At 37.0% G+C, this 16473-nt stretch overlaps 1 protein-coding gene across 5 annotated transcripts in view; it reads left to right on the top strand.

The window, feature by feature from the left end:
- Window positions 1-6206: 6206 nt before the first annotated feature.
- TBC1D32 (TBC1 domain family member 32) overlaps window positions 6207-16473 on the top strand; it is a 251985-nt gene continuing 241718 nt past the window's right edge. For 3 of the 5 annotated variants that reach the window (XM_009451911.5, XM_016956237.4, XM_016956238.4), the window contains exon 1: window positions 6207-6722. In XM_009451911.5, coding sequence (XP_009450186.3) covers window positions 6568-6722 — 155 coding nt within the window. In that variant the 5' untranslated portion in view covers window positions 6207-6567. The remainder of the gene's footprint in view (window positions 6723-16473) is intronic. The other 2 variants (XM_063813400.1, XM_016956235.4) reach the window with 2 other exon arrangements.

Here is a 16473-nt window from a genome sequence, read left to right as displayed (position 1 = left end):
CTGACTGGTCTGTGTTCCTGGTCTGCTGGGACCCAGAGACAAAGAAACGGACAATGACCACAAGCGTGTAAGTGAGGAGGGGAGCCTGGGCTCTGTGCAGGTGCATGCAGGGATTTACCCCACACTCATAAATTCTGGAGCCAGGGCTGGCGACTTCATTTGTCAAGGGTCGTGGGGAGGTATTGAAAAATGAAAACATGGAGTCCCTTGTTCACAAAACAGGAAAAACTACTCTAAATGGTACTCAAACACAAAACCTTTTCTTTCCCTTTGTTCTAATAATTTACCATTGTTATTTGCTATTTAAGGTCATTCTGAGTAAAGAAAATTTTAATTCTAAATTTTTAGCTGAATTTTACTGTTCATCTTCATATTGTGCAATGATAATTTTAAATACAAATATGAGTATTATATTCCTATGCAGAAACACTGAAATTACACAATTCATATTTTGCAGCTCATACACGCATATACATTTTGTCCTTATTAGAACAGTAGAAATGCTGTGCAAAACTAAATCAAGGATTTTTATTTCACTTCCTGATAGTGGCAACGATACTGCCTTCTTGACACTGCCTTCAGCTTATTGGTGAATAAGGAAGAACTGAAAGAAAGGAACTATGGCTTTTCCCTATCTTTCTATGCCATTACTTTTGGCATAAGTGCCTGATTAATATAGGAAATAAAATACGTAGGAAAAGGTATGACTGGGGTCATTAGTCTGTGGTGTTATTCACAAGGTCATTGCCTTCTTTCTGCGTTTGAAGCAAGACCTCACAATGTAAGTGTGGCCTCCCTGCAGACTCAGTTATAGACATACACGATGACCTGTTACTGGCCTGGAGTTCCGCTAACGTGTGCATCCTAGGGGCACTGGAATATTGCGCTCACAGCGTCATCAACTCCTCTCCTCTGCTTTGTGCTCCTGCTGTGCAGTCCTTCCAAAACACAAGTTCAAAGGTAAATAGTATTAAGACTCAAGGCAGACCTGGCCAAGCATTAAGCCCAGCACAGAGCCCTTCTGAGTGCAGGGCCCCCCATGACTGCGCAGATTGTACCTCCGTGAAGCCAGCAGTTCTCTAGTCTTAACTGCAATCCACAGGGAATTCAAGGTTAGAGGAGCATGTTAAATGACACCACAAGGACACAGTCCGCAAATCCAGGGCATGGGGCGATGCAGAGTCAATGACCTGACTGCTCCGACAAGCCAGTGGGGGAACAGGAGAGAGAAAAGGCTGAAACAGACTCAATGAAATGAAACGCGAACTTGTTTGGCTCCTGATTGAAATAAAACAACTGTGAAAACACATTTCTGGACAATTAGGGAAATTTGGATGTTAACTTGTATTTGATGCTATAAAGGAAGTCTTATGAATTTAGTTAGTAGTAAAGGATAATCATATATATAGTGGTTACGTGGGAATAGACCTGATCTATGAAAGATGCAGGCCACGGTGTTTATAGATCAAATGACGAGATGTTTGAGGTTTAATGTATTTAGAACAAATGGGGAGGGGGTAATAGTTGATCTAAGATTGGCAAGATATTGAACATTTTTAAATCTGAGAGGTTCATCGTTTTATTCTCTATACTTTTGTAAAGTTTTTTAAATGTTTTTTGTAATGGAAAGAAGGAAAATGTATGTGTGTGTATTTATATATATATATATATAATTGTTAACATGTATTCTTTAAACAGTTATTTTCTTTGTAGTAAATTCTGTTTTCAACACCGAATTATTACTTTCTTTTTTTTGCAACAAATTACTAAACAGTTAATGAAAACATTTGAATTCTATGATTTATGCATAGGAATGTTGGCATGAAAGTCATTTTCTCCAACTTTGTGTTCTTTTCTTAGAGCAATATGGAAAATTTCCCAGCACATAAGACATTTTAATGTTCTTTCCTAAAGATGTAACTATATACGTGTAAGTGGCTAATTATTCAAGTTTTTATTTAGGAACAAATTCAAGACAAATCCTATTTTTATTGAAAATTCTATTACTAAAATTGTTTGTGATAAATTAATTCATCTTATAACTCTTTTAAGGAACAAATATGTTTTTTATATTATATTTTTTATTAAAGTGAAAGAAGAAATTCACATGCACACACAATGCACATGTAGTTTAGAGACTTGTTTAGACATAAGAGTAGATTGAATTTGACTGAATATGGTCTCAAATTAATAAAACCAAAGAAGGGGGAAAGTGTATTAAAATCAAGTCTTAAGAAGCAAGGTTCAGTTACACCTGATGTACAGAACTTTGTAGACCACATAACAAATATTTTCAAAGTTGGATTCAATGCTGGAAACATGAGAGTGAATATATTTTAGCCTTGCTTTCAGAGCAGTGAGATTATTGTCTTGCTGGCATCATACTAAAAGCAGGATTAGGCTAGGACATTAGCTCAAGAGGCTTATTTGGAAAATTGCTTAGGCCAATAATTTAGGAGGGATCAGTAAGTGATCCCTGTAAATAAGGAATGCTATGTTTCCTGTAAATAAGGAAACATAGTTATTTATACCAGTTCAAATTATTTCTCCAGACATGCGAGCAAACTTTCAAAGCCAAGAACTATGTTTTGTGTAATGGCCAAACTCTATGTCAGACTTTTGAAAAAATTTTTCATCTGTAAGTGTTTGGTTTTCCAATCAAATATCTCCCTGGGAAAAAACAAAAGTCATTTTAAAATGGGAGATCCCAAAAATAAAAAGTCTTTAAGTAGAGATGTTAGAGGTTTATAGCTCCCTAATTTCATTCTGATTTGTTACCTAGAGAAGAAAAAGCCAATTTCAAAACTTGGAAGATTTGAAATACTTTACTCTCTTATCAGTTTATAAAAGTTGCATCTGGCTGGCTAAGTTCTATGAAAATATCCAATTCAAAGTTGTAGAAATGGGCAACGATGATAATAATATTCAATAGTTACTGAACACTTTTCCAAAATTCAAGGCCTTTGCTAGCATTTTACATGTGTTATCTCACTGCAAATCCATGAGTATGAAATACTATGCTCACAGCTTTTCAAAAAAGTAAAGAAAATACATAAAAAAATTTAGATCATTGACATTGCTACTGTGGCCATATCTCTTTGGGACAAAAATTAGTTCTTTGACAGGAGTCCACTGTGTACAGAACAGATGTAAGGAAGACCTGTCAGTCTATGACATGATCAGAAACTCATGTTATTATTGTAAGAACACCATGTGTTGGATAATGGGATAATATCTGATTGACTGAATCAGATTCCCTCGGAAATAGACTCAAACTCAGAGATTCATATGCAGTAGACTTACTGGGGTGTACTCTTGGGAACAATGTCTGGGAAGAGTCTGGGAGGAAGAATTAGGTATAAGCAGAAGTTCAGCTGTAATGCTCTTGCAAAAAAGTCTCCAGCCAATTATATGAGGAGCTCTGAAGCTGAGATGGTGCTTCAGAGTTGTCCCACGGATATCTTGGGAATTCAGCTTCCTAGGTTGAGTGTATCTTATTTAAGGATATATAAAGACATGTGCAGAAATATTCTCTGGAAAATATTAAAAACTTTTGGAGAGATTAAGAACTTTACTTCTTAAAAATTCTCAAAATATTAAAAGTTCAACATTTTTGTATCTTCCTGTTGAATTAAACTACTTTCAAAAATTATGGTGTGACACTCTGTATCCCTTACATCTTTAAGTTTATTTTTGCTGATATGAGTATAGCTTCAACAGCTTTATTTTGGATAATATTCACCTATTTTATCTTTTCCCGTCTTTTAAATTCTTACTTTTCTAGGATTTTGGGCTTCTAATAAATAGCATACAGTTGGTCATTTTAAAATCCAATCTGGCAGTTCTGGCTTTTAAGTGGAGTGTTGAGTTCATTTAAATTTATCAGTGTTTGGGGCTTTTTCTATAATGTTTCTTTGTATATTTTTATTTTTCCTACTTTTCTAATGCTTTTTTTTAAAAAATGTATTCATTGTTTTCTCTCCTTATTTAATTTTTCTATTTTAAAATTAAAATTCTCTATTTCTAATTTTCAAGTGGTTACATTTGAAATTTTACCATGCTGACTCAGTCAAGTTTAACATCTTAAACTCCCTTTAGAAAAACACCAGATGCTTGGTGCAGTGGTACATATCTGCAGTCCTAGCTACTTGGGAGTCTGAAGTTGGGGGATCATTTGAGCCCAGGAATTTGAGTCCAGACTGAGCAACATAGTGAAACCCCATCTCTAAAAAAAGAAAAAAAAAACACAAAAATACAAAGATTGCAGAACATTTCAACTTATTCTATTTCCTACTTTCTAATTGTTGTTTCTAGTATTTTAGTAGTATGTATTTTTAATCTTCACAAATCAGAATATTTTATAATCATTATTTTATGAAGACAATATTTATTGAATTTTACCTTAAAGCATCCCTCCTCTGTTTTTTGCTCTCTTTCCTTCTTGTATCTCAGGTATTCTAAGTTTATTTTCCTTCTTCCTAAGGTATAATATCTAGAACAGTAGTTCTTAATCTGTCCAGTTCTATTCTCCCGTAGAAGGCTTTTTGAAATATTTGGGGACATTTTGTCATTACAGTGGCTTCAGGGCACTTACTGGCATCTGTAGTGTGAGACAGGGACACTTAAACAAATTAAAATACACCCAGGACAGTCACCTACACAAAAGGATTGTTCTGGTTCTTACATGACTCCCAGTGGTTTCAATGGTCTTTCTGGGTATTTCATGCAGAAAAAACACTCTTGATAAGTATTTGAGTCTAGGATCTAATTCCATGCATATAAATAGATATAATATTTATAAATAGGATCTAATTCCATGTGTATAAATAGATATAATACTTATAAACATGGAATTAGAAATAAATATTATAAATATGAATATTATATAAACATAAATGGAATATTTGGCACAGTTTTAACACACGGAATTTTTCAGGAATGCAAAATCCATGTAAACCAAGGAATTTTGTTCTCAATCTTACCAATAATAGCAATATTTCAGAAAATCACATCACTAATGGCTATCTCAGTCTTCGTGTCTGAGTTGTCAATACAACTATCTGTTAATTTGAATATGCAGCTGTCACATTGCTGATGACTCTATGTATGTGCACACACATACTTGTACATATACATATTGGGTTTTAGCCCTCACGCACAAATAAAGTTGCAAATATGCCTACTCTGCTAATATTTTTTTCCCCTAATGCAGTAGTTAGACAAGACAATTAGCAGACATTTCATGGAGTTACATGCCGCTAGAGCTGGCAAAGATGTATCATACTTTTGCTTCAGAAAATAATAGCGTAAACATCAAAGAGGACGTTAATCCTGGCTAATATGTGATGTGTACCTGATACTAGGGGAGTAAAATATAAGGGTGGATAAAGGAGAATTCACTGACATTGAACCACTCATCAGTGGGACGGTTCCTTATAGCCTGGACATAACCATGGTCTGGGGAATTGATCTAGACTGGAAACTGGATGAGGGACCATGAATATCCACTGCAGCTTCCTGCAGAACGATCTTTATATATGATACCATCACATGGTGTCTCTCTGGAATCCCATTGCATCCTATTACTTGCAGAAAAATCTCGAATCCCTTAACGTGCCAAAAGATTAGACCCTTCCAGATGTGACCAATTTACTTCTTTAGCTTCCTCATCTCCTCTTTCTAACCCGATTACCTCAAGTGCCAGTATATCCTACACTCTGAGGCCCCTATTCTTTGCATGTCCAGTTTACTCTGTTTGCTTCTTTCCTCAACTCCTCTATTGGGTTGAAACTAATTCTGGGTCTCCACAGCACCGACTTGGCACATTTTTTTTTTCTAGCATGACATTTAATTGCACTGTATTGTAATCGTTAATTTATTTTTCTCTCTGTTACTTAGTGAGGGAGTTCTTCATAGCTCCTAGCAAGGTGCTTGGTAAGGAAAGTGTTTGGTAAGGCGTAGGAGCTCAATAGGTGTTAGCCGTTAGAGGAAAACAACACTGCAACTTTTCAATACCATTCACTCTTCAATTGAGGCTCGTCAGGCTACTTTCAGTTTCACTTTTACTATCTTTCTTTTATTGATCACTTTCTCTTCGTACTCTATTCCCTCCCACCTACAACGCAGCGGCGAGGGAGAGTGGCTCACTCGAACATTTTCTGGGCGCCCCCAGGTCACCAGTTGCACTCCCTCCCACCAAGGAAGCCACATCAGCGAGCTGACGTCACGCGCATCGTGACGTTCCGTCGTCGGGTCCTCCCATCAGATCATTCCTGATGTCTCTTTTGTTGTTAGTCGAGAGAGCCTGAAGTCTGCTAGTACTGAAGGCTAGCAACTAAGAGTACCAGAGGCGAGACCTCGCGGACCCCTGCTTCCCCAAAGTAAGGTGACTCGTTTTCCGAAATGACGCGCTGGCAGCTGACGGCGCAGGCACAGGCGCTCGCCGCGGTATCCCTGGGAACGACGCCGCACGTAGCCGGGGCTGGGTGGGGGTGCGCGTGCGCTTGCGCAGTGCGCGGCTTTTGCTCGGACCTGGAGTAATGAGAGTGGACGTTTGATTCCAACACGATGGCCCATTTCTCCAGCGAGGACCAGGCGATGCTGCAGGCGATGCTGAGGCGGTTGTTCCAGAGCGTGAAGGAGAAAATCACGGGTGCCCCTTCCCTGGAGTGTGCCGAAGAGATTCTTTTACATCTGGAGGAAACTGATGAAAATTTTCACAAGTAAAATTGCTTTTGATGTTTTAAGCCTACAAACCATTGATCCAGAGAAGGTCCAGAGAAGGGTCAACAGTGTTAATTTATTTATTGTTTTTAAAATAGTGCCCAACTTGGAGGTTTACTTTTTCTCTTATTTGCCAAAACGTCGAATTTATTTAACATTTATTCTTATTTCCTAAAGCTTCTGCCGCCTCTTTCTCTCTATATTTTTTGAGGGGGAGTCTCGCTCTGTCGCCCAGGCCGGAATGTAATGGCTCGATCTCCGCTCACTACAACCTCCGCCTCCCGGGTTCAAGCGATTCTCCAGCCTCAGCCTCCCGAGTAGCTGGGATTGCAGGTGCCCGCCACCGCGGCCGGCTAATTTTTGTGTTTTTAGTAGAGACGGTGTTTCACCATGTGGGCTAGGTTGGTCTCGAACTCACGACCTCAAGTGATCCGCCTGTCTCGGCCTCCCAAAGTGCTGGGATGACAGGCGTGAGCCACCGCGCCCGGCCGCCGCCTCTATATTTTTACTGCCGCAACCAGCATATCCTAATAATCCATTCCCCCGCGCCTCACCCGGGCAGCACAGTAATATTAATTATAAATTATTCATGCTCTTTGAAAGAATACTTCCACGATTTCAAGGGATTCCTGTCTCTATACAGTACTTAAAAGCCATGAGTTCCAACGATCTTTGTTCCTTGAAAATATCTGCTGATATTTTCAGTGGCCGCACGAATTACTCACTCTGAGCACTGCAAAGGGAATACCGAAGTGAGATCATTAGTTTCCTCTGGAATAGTTTCTTAAGTTTGTCTAGAGGAATAAGCCACATAACTAAATGTCTGTGATACATGTCAGAAATATAAGAGACAGAGAAGGGGGGTCAGAGTGCTCTGCGTGTGGGAGCAGTAGGGAAAAGAGGTTTAATGAGAGAAGTGCCATTTGAGGTAGATCTTGAAGATCTTTAGAGACTTACGTTTTTCTTTTGGTTCATATAATTTAAGTTAAGCCTCTGAATTTACAAGTCTACCTCCAGGTGCTTCCATTCATTATTATTACTAGTGTTTTTAACCCAGTGTTTGCATTTCATTTTGATCTGACAGAGATGACACTGGAAATTTTTCTAGTTATACTACCTTTACTGTCTCTTGGATACCCTTGGGTACCCTAAAGTTCTACTTATCTAGAACTCCTATCAATATCATATATGTGCATCAGGGTATTTTTGAGTTCTTTGAAATTCTATGTACAAGTTTGTGTTTACTTGCAGTTTTATAGGGGGAGTATTTACAGTTTTCACTACCTTCTCAATTGAGTTTTAAAAAGTGTGAAAGGAATCTTCATTAATAATGGAGTTTCTAATTTCTTTGGTATTTACGATTATACTTACGGTTTCTTTTTCTTTTGTATTTCCATGATTTTCTTGTTTATTTTCTCATTAAATTCACTACTAATACCTGTTACTAGATGATAACGTTATTTATTTTGGCGCTACCAGAGACTAGCTTTTACTGGTTAGCTACAGATTTATTAAACAGTGGAGTACAGAAAAATTAGAACTTTTTCAAATATAGGTTGGGTGATTAATGTTTTGTAAACTCATGTAATAATTTACCTCACACACATCTACATAAAGCATTATGTTTGGGATTTCATTTCTGGTTTTTATTTTACATGGAGTTGTTTAAGTCATCTGTAAATTACTGAGTAAGTTTTTGCTAGTATCATATTCTGGGAATTTGGCCATTTCATCTAGATTTTCAAACTTATTTATAAAAAGGTTTTCATGAATATCCTGCTATCTTTTTAGTATTTCCAGTATCTGTAGTCATGTTCCCTTTTGTTTTTATTTGTATCTTCCCACTTTTGCTCTTCATCTGTTATGCTAGAAGTTTATTAGCCTTTTCAAAGAACCAACTTTTGGCTTTTTCTCCTCGTTATATAGACACATATATTATTTTTTGTTTTATCAGTTTCTGCTCTTTATTTTTTTCTATGTGGGAAATCTTTAACCTTATTGTACTGAATACTAGCTCATTAATTTGCAGCTCTTTTTTCTTTTTTAATAGAAGCATTTAAAGCTACACGTTTGCCTATAATTATTGCTTTATCTGTATCAATTTAAAACTTTTTTTCAAGTTAAAATTGGGTCATTGTAGTTCCTCTCCAAAGTCTAATGACTCTTGTAATACTGTGTTACCCTTCAACAGCTCATTAGGTAGATTAAATAAATGCTTGTTGCATGACATGCACAGTTAATAGTTACTATTTACTAAAGAGATTTACTTGTGGCCTCCTAAAAAACAATCCAGAGAGACTCAAATTATAGCTAGTTTATAGTCTTAAAGGTAAGACTTGACATAGAATCCTAAAAGTCATTTTTAGTCTTAATAATAGGGTAAAATTTATAATGTCTTAGCTGCAGTAGCCTGAGATCTGTGTCTTAGGAGGAGGGAACTCTTTTATGTGAGAAAGGAAAAGAGGAGCTGCTTAACTTTGGTCTCTCCATGGAATTTTACAATCTCAGAGTTGGAAGGGATCTTAAAGGTCAGTTATTTCAGGTGCTCATATTTCCATTTCTTTTTCTTTCAGTGACCTGACTCTCCTTCAACACTTATTCTAGAGTCACTTAGGTGTGTCTTCCTTTCCAAAGTGTTTATTTCAGAATTACTCATTTTTCCACCTCCACTATTAGAACATTGATTCGTTAAATCCAAGTGATGTTGACCTGTAATTAGCAAGAAAAATAATCTAATTAAAAGACTTATAGGGGAGGCTGGGCATGGTGGCTCATGCCTGTAATCCCAGTACTTTGAGAGGCCAAGGCAGGTGAATCACTTGAGTTCAGGAGTTCAAGACCAGCCTAGCGAACATGGTGAAACCCTGTCTCTACTGAAAATACAAAAAAAAAAAAAAAAAAAAAAATTAGCCGGGCATGGTAGTGGGTGCTGGTAATCCCAGCTACTCAGGAGGCTGAGGCAGGAGAATTGCTTGACCCTGGGAGGCAGAGGTTGCAGTGAGCCGAGATCGTGCCACTGCACTCCAGCCTGGGCGACAGAGAGAGAGACTCCGTCTCAAAAACAACAACAACAACAACAACAAACCAAAAAGACTTATAGGGGAAATTGTTGCTGGGCTGTTAACATTTTTGTAAGAAGATGGTTTTTAAGACAGTTAATGTAATTTCAGGTGGTATAATAAAGTGAGGGAAAGTGTCATTTGGGGAGAAACTACAGTGTAGGCAGTACAGCCATATCTAGACATTTGTTTTATGGGACAGCTAACATACTATCTCTGCTTTTCATAGGCACTTCTCTTTTTCTACAGTAAACTGTATACACTCTCTAAAAGATCCAAGCTCTCCCGCCTTTCTCTAAGAATGGCAGCAAGGATTTGAGGCCTGGTGGGAGGGGAGAGAGAGAAGAGTACGTTGCTTTCATTATGTGTGTATGTGTTATGTAAATTTTTACACACAGACTGGCTCCCTATAAAGCAGCATTGCTTTTCAACCTTTGCTGCACTGGAACCATCTGGGGGCTATTTAGAAAAATACTGATGCTTAGTCCCCACCACAGATGAATCAAAATTTCCTGGGGGGTTTGGCAGAGGGAAGTGGTAGAGGCTGGGCCCTGGAGGTTTTAAAGCAAAGCTTTCTATGTAAGTCTAATGTGCAGTTATAGTTGAGACCTCAGAATTAGAGCATAGTTACTGGCATTTCAGTGAGAAATAGAGTGTTTTGTTGTTTTTTTAAAAGTACCTACCAATTCTAATGATTTTAACAGTCTCTAATGCAGAGGGTCACCTTTATAGCCTTCTCACTTGATATGTTTTTGATACAGAGGGACCATAGTAATATTTATTGAATTGCGTGTTATTCTTTGTTTTACAGAAGAATTCACCAGTGACTTTTTAATTAGGGAACTCTAGTATGTTTAAGTGGTAATTCAAGAAAATATTCCCTCTGGGCTGGGCTCAGTGGCTTACACCTGTAAACCCAGCACTTTGAGAAGTCGAGGTGGGCAGATCACTTAACACCAGGAGTTCAAGACCAGCTTGGACAACATGGCAAAACCCTGTCTCTACAAAAAATATAAAAATTAGTTGGGTGCAGTGGCATGTGCCTGTAGTCCCAGCTACTCAGAAAGCTGAGGTGGAGGATCTCTTGTGCCCAGAATGTCAAGGCTGCAGTGAGCCTAGGTAACAGAGCGAGACCCTGTCACAAAATAAAACAAAATAAATAAAATAAAATAAGAAAGGATTCATTCTGTAAGGTGATTTACCTGCATGGAGAAAATTACCAAGAATTATGTGTCCTTCTATAATTAATGAATGCATTCCTAGTAACTTTATTATGAGCCAAAAGCTTATTTTTTGATCTAAAAAGTTGTAGGAGATGTAAAATACTTGTTCTTTCTATTATATGGCCTTATGTATACTAATGTGATATATAAGATTAAGTTCATCATATAATAAATTCAATGATTCTAAAATACAGCCTATTTTAAGAATTCCTCATGTCAACATTACAATTCATAACCACTAATAAAATATTTTTTAAAAAATTAGTGATAATTTTTTCATATATGATTGAATATTTGCCTTTTTATTTTTTTATTTTATTTATTTATTTTTTTTGAGACGATGTCTCGCTCTTGTCCCCCAGGCTGTAGTGCAATGGCATGATCTCAGCTCGCTGCAACCTCTGCCTCCCAGGTTCAAGAGATTCTCTTGCCTCAGCCTCCCGAGTGGCTGGGATTACAGGTGTTTGCCACCACACCTGGCTAATTTTTGTATTTTTAGTAGAGACGGGGTTTCACCATGTTGGCCAGGCTGGTCTTGAACTCCTGACCTCAGGTGATCTGCCTACCACCTTGGCCTCCCAAAGTGCTGGGATTACAGGTGTGAGCCACTGCTCCCTACTGCTTGCCTTTTTAAATAGCTAAAAGGATGACTTTTTTGAAACAAACTTGTACCAATGAGATTTTTTAATGTACTTATGCTGTAAGAGTAACCTCTCCGTATTTTTATATAAACATTACGAACATGTCAGAAGTTTATCATAGAAAAAAAATTATTGCATTTTTTGGGGAAATATAGGTAAGAAATCTGGCAAAAAGAGAATGGAAAAAGTGAATGTCCTTTTACTCAATTTGGTAAAGTTTTTCAATGTAAATGTGAAGAATTTCAAATAATTAGTTACTACTGATGAATAATCAGACACATTGCTGTATATTTTAATTGAGCTGCTTCTGAAGTGTGGTTAGCTCCACTCCACATGTCTTTCTTTATTAACAAACAGCTGTCTTTTTAGGTTTTAATGTCCCTCTTTGAAGAATATTTTGTAAAAGATATTTTGCATTCATTTGGTAATAGTGTCATTGGTACCAAATTTTTATTTTTTCTCATTAAATTACTTCTAAAGTAACAAGGTTAGTCAAATGTATGCATAGTATATTTGGTGAGAAAAATGTCAAAGTATATGAAAACACTATTATGTAAAAAACATTTTAATATTAAGATTATCATCACCATTAAGTAGTGGGCAATTGAAACTTAGTAAGGTCAGGTGTTTTGCCTAAGGTTGCAAGATTGGTCAGTGTAAACTTCAGAATTTAAACCTGAAGCAAATCTGCTTCATAGATTATTAAAAGAAGTATAACAATTATAAACTTGTTTATTCGTTGTACAGACTATATCTTTTAAAAAACTAGAGGCCGGGCATGGTGGCTCACGCCTGTAATCCCAGCACTTTGGGAGGCCGAGGCGAGTGGATCACAAGGTCAGGAGATCGAGACCATCCTGGCTAACACGGTGAAACCCTGTCTCTACTGAAAAAAAAAATTAGCCAGGTGTGGTGGCGGGCATCTGTAGTCGTCGCTACTCGGTAGGCTGAGGCAGGAGAATGGCGTGAACCTGGGAGGCGGAGCTTGCAGTGAGCCGAGATCGTGCCACTGCACTCCATCCTGGGTGACAGAGCGAGACTCCGTCGCAAAAAATAAATAAATAAATAAATAAATAAATAAAAAATAAAAAACTAGAAAAACCAGTTATTAGAAAAATTTAAAATGAATAGTGAATACTAATAGACTTTAATTAAAATAGAAATAAGTGGAAGTTGTATTTATTGTAACCCATGTCAGTCAAAGCTATATTATTCCTATTATAGTCTTGATATTTTAAGCACAATTGGAATATGTGAAATCTGAAAATATTAACAGCCTGCTTAAAGATCTGAAAGGATGGGACCTAAATTTTAGCAGAATTGATTTAAATTAAACCTTGTAAGGATATTCTAAAATAAGTTATTAAGCATGATATAGATTTTTCAGAGAGCTTTTGTGTTTCTTGAATAGAAATTTTAAACATATAGGACATTCATAGTATCTTTAGTGGTTGGAATTTTGTAATTCTTCGGGAGAGACGCTATTGAAAGGCCAGACTAGCATTGTGCAGACCATATTTGGTCTGTGGACATGTTTACTTTGACTACATTAAAAAAAAGAAGAAAAGTGCCATTTAAAAATTGAGAGATAATGTATAAAAATCAGTTTTCTAGCTTTCCTTAAAATGTTAAAAGGTTAACACCAGGCTCATATTTCTTAAAGACAGTTGCTGGAACTATATAGAAGCTTTGCCTTTAGTTGGGGCATGTCTTTATTTTACCACAACCTCTATCCATTCTCTCTCATACGTGGCTTGCTTTCCTTTACCAGACTACCCTCTGTAGCATCTGAGTTTGCACTCCCTGGGATAAGTATAAGGGCCTTTTGAAAGTCTTCTTGAGGTATCCAGGGCTTTTATACAAAATAACTAGAATATATTATATCTCCAGATTATTTTCTAAAAATGATGCAACGGGAATATTTGATTAAAAAATCAGTAGTACTATCAATCTTTGGGATTAGATATAGATTTCATAAGAGCTAGTACATAGCACCAATACTATCAGGATTACAATGTAGGAAACACAGCACTTAATTTTGTAGAACTGTATTTATCCCAGCTCCATTGCAATAATAATTTTCCTTTTTTAGATTCAGGGGATTCATGCCTAGGTTTGTTACATGGGTATATTGTGTGATGCTGAGGTTTGGGCTTCTATTGATCATGTCACTTAAATAGTGAACATAGTATTTTGATAGGTAGTTTTTTTAACTCTTGCTCTCTCCCTGTCTCCCATCTTTTGGAGTCCTGGTGTCTGTTGTTCCCATCGTTGCAACAATATTTTCTATCCTGGGGCACCATTATAGAATAGCAGCTTCATTCAGTATTTTATGGAGTGCTGCCATGAATTCCGATGGTAAAAGAAACAACATAAAATTAATTATTGGATGAGTATTTAAAGTCTTGAGATACTCTTACCTAAAGAGTAGAAGGCCCACTTGAAGAAATGACTCTGTTCATTAATTTGGAATTGGAGGCTCTGAAAGTTTCTCAATGGTCCCTGAGTCAGTAGAATACCCTTAGCTATGGGCAGCCTGGCAGTCCTTTCATTGTAAAGGGCCTTGCCACTCCTGGAGATTTTTTTTTTTTCCTAGAAGATTCTTTTGAAAAGAGCAGTAACCTCTTAAGACAAGATTTAACCTTGGGGTCCTTGGGTTCATTTAATTTAGAACTTGGACTAAAACCTGGAAGCATTTTGAATGAGTCTTCTGGAGATATTACTGTGGTCATAGGTAAAAATTAAGTCACTAGAAAAAAGCATGAGGTTATTCAGATTTCCACAGAGTAGATTTATAAGTTTTCCAGGATATTTGCTATTTACAGCTGTTGCTAAATGTTGGAGATTTTTTTAAAAAATGAATTTTATTTTTAAAATGACAAATAATAATTGAACATATTTATGGAGTACATAGTGATGTTTCCATACATGTATAGCGGTCAGATCAAGGTAATTAGTGTATTCATCATCTCAGACATTTATCATTTCTTTCAATTCAGTATCTTCCTTCTAGGTATTTGAAACTGTATAATGTATTATTGTTACTATGGTCATCCTACCCTAGAATAGAACACTGGAACTTACTCCTCCTGTCTAGCTGTATCCCTTCCTTCTCTATAGGGATTTTTTTGATGTGTCTTTTATTTTAGAATTGTGTTTTTCTTAGCTTTATTGACTACATTTTGTTAATGTGCTTGTGTTAAATTTCCTCACGGCCTCAATTACAGATATATCCTTTTTGTTGCTTACAGATTGGGCTTTATAACAGAGCATACCCAAGAGTTATACTTCTCATTGTGCTTTTGATTTGCATTTCTCTAATGACCAGTGATAATGAGCATTTTTTCATATGTTTGTTGGCTGCGTAAATGTCTTCTTTTGAGAAGTGTCTGTTCATACGCTTCACCCACTTTTTGATGGAGTTGTTTTTTTCTTGTAAATTTGTTAAAGTTCTTTGTAGATTCTGGATATTAGCCCTTAGTCAGATGAGTAGATTGCAAAAATTTTCTCCCATCCTGTAGGTTGCCTGTTCATTCTGGTGATAGTTTCTTTTGCTGTGCAGAAGCTCTTTAGTTTAGTTAGATCGCATTTGTCAATTTTGACTTTTGTTGCCATTGCTTTTGGTGTTTTAGTCATGAAGTCTTTGCCCATGCCTATGTCCTGAATGATATTGCCCAAGTTTTCTTCTAGGGTTTTTATGGTTTTAGGTCTTACGTTTAAGTCTTCAATTCATCTTGAGTTAATTTTTGTATAAGGCGTAAGGAAGGGATCCAGTTTCAGCTTTCTGCGTATGGCTAGCCAGTTTTCCCAACACCATTTATTAAATAGGGAATCCTTTCCCCATTGCTTGTTTTTGTCAGGTTTGTCAAAGATCAGATGGTTTTACATGTGTGGCATTATTTCTGAGGCCTCTGTTCTGTTCCATTGGTCTATATATCTGTTTTGGTACTAGTACCATGCTGTTTTGGTTAGCCTTGTAGTATAGTTTGAAGTCAGGTAGCGTGATGCCTCCAGCTTTGTTCTTTTTGGAAAGTAGTGATACTTTTATGGAATTGAAATATCAGATGTTCTGATTCTTGATTCATTGGGTTCCTGGTTGTGATGCATGGTTGTGCTGGAGAACAAAGAGCTTTTTTTTTTTTTTTTTTTTGAGATGGAGTCTTGCTCTGTCACCCAGGCTGGAGTGTAATGGCACAATCTCGGCTCACTGCAACTTCCACCTCCTGGGCTCAAGCGATTCTCCTGCCTCAGCCTCCCAAGTAGCTGGGATTATAAGCATGTGCCACCATGCCCAGCTAATTTTTTTGTATTTTTAGTAGAGATGGGGTTTCACCATGTTGGCCAGGCTGGTCTTGAACTCCTGACCTCTGGTGATCCACCTGCCTCGGCCTCCCAAAGTACTGGGATTACAGGCGTGAGCCACTGTGCCCAGCCCAAAGAGCTTTTTTGACTTACCTCATTGTGCACATCTGCCAAGTCTGTTTCAGAGCCAACTGTGTGTAGAAGCAGTTGTCAGATATTACAAAATTGAGGACATATTTAAAGGGTTCTCTTGAAACCTTAATTTTTGAATTTTTTTCTTACCAGTGTGATTTCACTGTTTTGTATGGAATGTGCAAAGATTTGGTTTAAAATTAGACATACACAAATGAAATAATGAATAAATATTTAGTATAGATAGGAAGTTTCCATGTATATGGGAAGATCTTCAAATAATATAAGGCAATGATGAATTACCAAAAGAAGCACAGACTACATGATGATTAGAGGCTGTTTTCTATGATATATGATTCAGTAAACTTTGGGTTTTGTTTTTCTTGGACTGTA

This window comes from Pan troglodytes, chromosome 5 (assembly GCF_028858775.2).
Source record: "Pan troglodytes isolate AG18354 chromosome 5, NHGRI_mPanTro3-v2.0_pri, whole genome shotgun sequence".
In the NCBI taxonomy this organism is placed as follows: Eukaryota; Metazoa; Chordata; class Mammalia; order Primates; family Hominidae; genus Pan; species Pan troglodytes.
Note: the sequence above shows the minus strand (reverse complement) of the source record. Positions and strands in the feature narration are given on the sequence as shown.